This window comes from Cyphomyrmex costatus, unplaced genomic scaffold (assembly GCF_001594065.2).
Source record: "Cyphomyrmex costatus isolate MS0001 unplaced genomic scaffold, Ccosl1.0 scaffold1175, whole genome shotgun sequence".
In the NCBI taxonomy this organism is placed as follows: Eukaryota; Metazoa; Arthropoda; class Insecta; order Hymenoptera; family Formicidae; genus Cyphomyrmex; species Cyphomyrmex costatus.
Window position 1 is genome coordinate 38,421 of NW_017275147.1, and position 6,791 is coordinate 45,211.

The 6,791-nt window shown below is 35.3% G+C and overlaps 1 protein-coding gene across 1 annotated transcript; it reads left to right on the top strand.

The window, feature by feature from the left end:
• Window positions 1-4,306: 4,306 nt before the first annotated feature.
• LOC108778209 (uncharacterized) lies at window positions 4,307-5,999 on the top strand. Its single transcript, XM_018545330.1, has 4 exons — window positions 4,307-4,798; window positions 4,832-5,125; window positions 5,646-5,769; window positions 5,965-5,999. Exons 1-4 carry the CDS (start codon window positions 4,307-4,309, stop codon window positions 5,997-5,999), a joined length of 945 nt encoding a protein of 314 aa, XP_018400832.1.
• The last annotated feature ends 792 nt before the right edge of the window (window positions 6,000-6,791 follow it).

Here is a 6,791-nt window from a genome sequence, read left to right on the forward strand (position 1 = left end):
GCTCAAATTACTCGTGGCGATGCCGCCTTTCAGGACATATGACGTTCGATTCAAAATTTTTTATATTTTAATAGTTATGCACCTCCCAAAAATGGACTTTGGTGGCTCGGGATAAGAGACTTGTAGCGTTCACAGTTTTTTTGAACATGGCCGGAGACGCTACCGCGTCTCCTGATGTCATTAAATTCTTATGGTTTAAATTGAAACTTTACTTTCATTATTTATAATATTTAATTTATGGCTCGTAGTCCTGTTATATTCGATGTTTTTTTAATAAATAAAATGTTGTTTCGTGATTTATTGTATTTCTCTTATTTGAATTAGCCTGAATTTTGTAGTAATTCTCATTGGTTCCGCCATGTTATTCTTGAGCTTGATTCAGCCAATGGGCGCGAACACGGTGAATGGCCAGACTCTGATATAGGGACTGTAGATGTCCCTACCTTTATTTTTGTTTAATGTTGCGCGCGCATCGAACTGTGAAAGCTAAGTAGCGATTGAACAAGGATGCCGATGGGGACATCTCGTTTTCTGTCTCTTTCTATGCGCTCACGCAGTCTTAGGGTGCGATCCACTAGACGCTTCAAACGCTTCGAAGTGCTTCAGATGTGATCCGCTAGACCCTTCGAAGCGTTTCTATAGCAGATACGACGTCATATATGACGTCATAGGTTTTCGCTTCCAGCGTGCTGCAAATGCTTCTGCCGAAGAGGTAGTACGGCTGAAGCGATATTTTGAATGCACAAAAGCGCGGGAAATAATCAGAAATATCAATTAACTATGACCTGTGTTTCGTGATTTCGTTTGGTTTTAACGTTTTATATTGATGGAAATTAAAAGTAATGCCGATTATACAATTAATAGATGTTAATACCGGAGATATTCATACTTTAGAAGTTTCCGAAGAAGATGCAAGAAAGGTTAATGAAGGTAAGAATGTATAATATAACCACGTAATGCCACGTTCATCTCCATATTAACATGAATTATGTCTTCCGCAGCCTAGGAATACGATGGTTACGAGATTTTTTAGCAGGTTACGTTCAATAATAACGCTTCCAACACTTCACGATTGATCCACTTGTGTAGTATTGGCAACGTTAGTAACGCTAACGGATCACTCTATCGGAAGTATTTGTAGCAATAGCGTCTGAAGCGTTTGAAGTGTCTAGTGGATCGCACCCTTAGCTGGCTATTCTCCTCTAGTTATATAACCTCTTTGGCTCTAATTAGCCTTGTCTCAAAAAGGTTAGAAACTGTTCCGAGATCCCGGATAAAGAAAATTAATAAATTACAATTGAATAATTCAGTCAATTGATTAACTCGATTGGCCACTTTCTTCTCTGAAACTTCAGAGCGATTTTTAACATCGTGGACATAAGGTGTTTGTTTATAACCATATCACCATATGACCTGCTGTTACCTATTTTCTGACACAGTGTCACGCTTTCTGCGCATGCGTAAATACGAGAAAGAAAGCCATATCTGTTATCTCCTTCTATCCGCCATCTTTGATTCGTTTTGGCCAAACTCTGATTATAGGATCTCTAGCTGCACCTGACTTAGCGCCGAGACACTACCGTGTCTCCAGATATATCATTTTTATACACATTTAATAATTCATTTAATAATTTTCATTTAAATTTCACTAAACTAAGCAATCTAAGGTCTGGTCTACAATTAGTCGGGAGCCGTTGTCGACGTTGTCGTATGTCGTGCCGTAAAAAATTGGCCAATCACAGTTGAAAACAATCGACCATGATTGGCCAATTTCTTACGGCACGACATATGAAAACGGCTCCCGACTTATTGTAGAACGGGCTTAATGGAACAACAACTATACAAAAAATCGTCTAATCTTGACAATCATTAAACTTAACAATTTTATGAACAAGATTTGACTTTAATTTGGACATTATCACCTTAGAATTTTTTATCTCACACTTTAATTAAATATAGTTATATGCGCTACCATCATATATATAATTTTATTTTTAATTTTTTATATTATTTTAACATGTACTGAAGAAAACTTTAACGGTAGGTCGAAACGTATACGTTTTGTTATTTATTTCTAATAAATTGTATGAAAAGTGCACATTAATAACTTGTGTCAGCTCACATTGGCATCTTGTTTATTTTTGTGATTTATTCAACTGAACCTTTTGATTATCTTATTTTTTAGATATTTAACATTTTAAGTCAACATATGTCAAAATAAAGTATAAAATATCTCGTAAACTATTGGTTTTTCGATGTCTGTACCTCCATACTCTTATATGCAGGATTATTTAAAAAAATCATATTGTACGTAACAAAAAGTCATGCAATTCCATTTTAAAAAGTGGAGACAACTTTCATATCTTTTTTTTGGTGCCTCCACCTAGACAAAACACAACATAATCAAAATACATACTCCTCGAAACCGTTCCACCAGGCTTGCCAGATTGGGCGATTTATCGCAATTTGGGCGACTTCAGAGTCGAAATTGCGACTAAATTTTAAGCTTTTGCGACCATCGTAAATTGGGTGATTTCGAAAGAAAATTATTTTCTTATCGACTTTTGAGCGATTTTCAGTTTTCTAATAAAAATTGGTATTCGTGCGAGTATGCATATTGCTGGATTCACACTGCATACGATTTTTGTCATACGACGACTCTGCAATCCATCAGAAAACAAAGAGCCTCGGCAAAAAATGCCGGTTTACAGTACCTTAGTTTTTGAAACTTTTAGTACACCAAATAGTTTGTTATGATGACCCAATAATCCATGCAAAATTTCAAGATGAGCATACAACTGGTTTAGGAAATATCTGGGGTCAAAAGTGACCCTGCGTAGGCAGAAATTATATGAGTATCATGTGCATATTCCAATTAAAATAGTATCTAAAATTAAAAAAAAATTTGTTTGAGATTCAGAATCACTGATCAGCATTCTGAGGTTAGATTAACCAAATTCAAAATGGCGGACCAATATGGCGGACTCAATATGGTGGTCGAATTTTTCAAAGTTTCTCGGTTTCGATTGAAACTTGTTACTAAGGGGTATTTTAAGTCGCTAAATACGAATTTAATATCGGATTTGCAAAATTCAAAATGGCGGATCCAATGTGGCGGACGAAAAAGCTGAAATTTCTTTATTTCGATTGAAGCTTATCACTAGGGGTTTTTTTTAATTTTGAATTTTGCAAATCCAATTTTAAATTCGTATTCAGCGACTTAAAATACCCCTTAGTAACAAGTTTCAATCGAAACCGAGAAACTTTGAAAAATTCGACCGCCATATTGAGTCCGCCATATTGGTCCGCCATTTTGAATTTGGTTAATCTAACCTCAGAATGCTGATCAGTGATTCTGAATCTCAAACAAAATTTTTTTTAATTTTAGACACTATTTTAATTGGAATATGCATATGATACTCATATAATTTCTGCCTACGCAGGGTCACCTTTGACCCCAGATATTTCCTAAACCAGTTGTATGCTTATCTTGAAATTTTGCATGGATTATTGGGTCATCATAACAAACTATTTGGTGTACTAAAAGTTTCAAAAACTAAGGTACTGAAAACCGGAATTTTTTGCACGGACCTTGCCGAGGCTCTTTGCTTCGTATCGATGATACGATTTTTCTGATTGGTTGCAGAGTCGTCGTACGACGAAAATCGGATGAAGTGTAAATCCAGCATATGTTAACCAATCATACTCGATCGCTCGGCAAGCGTACCTAGCTAACCTAGCTGCTTTGCCGACTTGAACTCGCCCAATATCTGAGTGCATCCGGACGATTCTGAACGCAGCCTAGTCTGATGTTTATTTGAAAACATGGGAAAATGGGAGAAGTATTCTCGAAAATATAAAAAATGTTGGGAAAAAAAAGAAGAAATTGAAAGGTAAATTTTAACATAACCTTTTTGTTTGTTTTTTATGGATAATCCCTTTATATTTCTTTCTATTCATATCAATTTTATTTTATATCTATGAAAAAATAAATAGGAGTGTTTAATTTTTTTTCACTAAATAGGGTGGCTTAGTAAAAATCAAAAATTTGCAAATGATCCTGAGTTCAGAGAAGCCAGGTATACAGTTTGTGAAGTTAATTTAAGAGCTCATCATGCAGACCTTCTAAAACACGCAGAGACTGCCAGGCACAAGGCAAATGCTTCTAGATACAATCTCCACAGGAAAGAGTAGGCTATCCTTCCTGAAAGTGGTACATCAAGTTTCTATCATTGCTAATAATTATATTTTGACTACACATTTTCTAGATTTTTAATATTTTTTTATTTGTTCAGGCATCTTAGTTATGGACCGAAAAGCTAAACAAATTGATCTTTGTTTGGCCGTTCATATAGCAGCACATACAGCCGTAACAAGCATAGACTATTTGGGCGAGCTACTGTCAGTGCTAGGAAAAAACTCTGCACTGGAAAATATTAGAACCAAGTGTTCTAAGTTAATAAAAAATGTAATTTCACCAGCTATGCTCACCGAATTGATAAATGATGTAGATAATCAGAAATTTTTCCTTATAATCGACGAATCACCTGATGTATCCGTCATTAAGTACTTGGCGTTTTGTGTTCAAAACTTCAGTCTGAAACGCAAAAGCATAATCACTGATTTTTTGGGCTTTGTCGAAGTCGAAAGAGCAACAGGAATAATATTATGTAATTCCACAATTCAGTATCTGACAGCCATAGGCCTTGACTACAAAAATGTTATTGGCATTGCGTCAGATAGTGCTGCTAACATGATAAGTGTTGAGAATGACTTCTTTAAATTCTTTAAAGATAAGGTATATTCTAATTATTCTTTGCTTGTTTCACAGATGCCAATTGTTCAGCTGATTAAATGTTCTTGCCATTCTCTGCATCTTTGTTTATCAAAAGCCGCTGAGCAATTACCCGCTGATCTTGAATTTTTGGTCCGGGAATCTAGGAATTGGTTTGCCAATATCCCTTTGCGACGCATTCAGTATGAGTCTTTGTATTCGGCTATCAATAAAGGAGATATGCCACTAAAACTAGTACAGTTGGTGAAGACTCGATGGTTGGCCTGGTCGAAGGCTATTAATGTACTAGTTGAACAGTGGCTGGAATTGAAAACCTACTTCAATATCCATGTACGTAGTCTTAATCCCGGTGATAAATGCACGGTTGGAAGACAATTGAGAGAACTCTACAACGATGAAACAAATTATCTATACTTGCTTTTTATTAAACCAATCACAAATGAGTTTAACAGGATCAATCTGAAATTCGAGCTAAATTCTACCGAAGTGCGTACAAATCGGTGTTTAAAATTTTGAGCATAATTTAATTATCGAATCACTGAAGTTATTTCGTTCACGTTTTAGGTTACGAAGCTGTTTGTGGATCTTCGAATCTTATTAATATCATTAGTGCTTCATATTTTGAAACCCTCTTTCATTAAAATCAACAATGAAGGGAAATTTCTCACAGCTGAGGCCTTTGAATTGCTACGCAATGCGCTGAATAATCCGGAGGCATCATCTACTTCTCAATAGTATTGACTATGGAGCATCTTTCACAATCCATCTAGGCAGAGTTAACTTGCCTTGTGAGTTACTGAATAACATGAAACAAAGATATGTCAATTATTTATCTGTGCTTTGCAAACAGCTTGTCGAACATTTACCCACAAACATTAATCACTTCGAGACGCTCCAATACCTTACTCCAGATGAATGTTTAAATCCTTGTCCTAACAGAGTAGATTTCTTCAAACTACTCCTATTTTTGACAAGTAAGTTCTAAGGTACCTGTTTTTAGACTTTACAATTTCCAATAGCTCCTATAGCTTCGAATACTGATTTTTAATCTCCAATAATTCATTTTAGTGAAGGAGGATATGTAGTACGATTATCTATATGATATTACAGCGATACATGAATCTTTACATAAAAAATACTTATTGTTAGTGATTCAATTTTATTTACAGTTCTGAATGATGACGTAGATGTACTGAAGACATAGTGGGATAAGCTCAATATCATCAAACTAAATTTAATATACCTCCCAGGTCAAGAACACATTGAGCTTATACTAGATGTTAGAAATATATATAAATTTATTATAATACCGGTATATACGGACAGTTTCGACTTTACAAAGTCCTCAACAGCCGCAACCGAATACTTTAAAATTAATTTAGTATATTGCGAAGAATATTACAAGTTGGCGTTTCGTCCCGGCTTCCACTACTGGACTCATCAGTAAGGTAATGTAGTGGGAGCCTACCTAAGACGCCTGTTTTAGTTCTTAAATCGAGATTCTATATATACAGATATGCGCGTATTTCAGCACTTGCGAGAAACTTTACGAACATCCATAGACCTCTGCTGGCAAGTCGACGTAGTAATATTCTTCGCAATATTTTTAAGTAATAGACGTTGAAAAGTTCCCCCAAATTGCGCGCCGAACACAGCCGGTCTTTAAAACGCAACTATAATAATTTGAAATAAACTCCCCTTTAATTATTTCCCCACGCATTGTGAGACCAGCGTACAACAAATTAAATTAAATTAATATCCGCGCAAATAAATTTTCAAATTAAATTTAATATACCTCCCAGGTCAAGAACACATTGAGCTTATACTAGATGTTAGAAATATATATAAATTTATTATAATACCGGTATATACGGACAGTTTCGACTTTACAAAGTCCTACAATTCGGTTGCGGCTGTTGAGGACTTTGTAAAGTCGAAACTGTCCGTATATACCGGTATTATAATAAATTTATATATATTTCTAACATCTAGTATA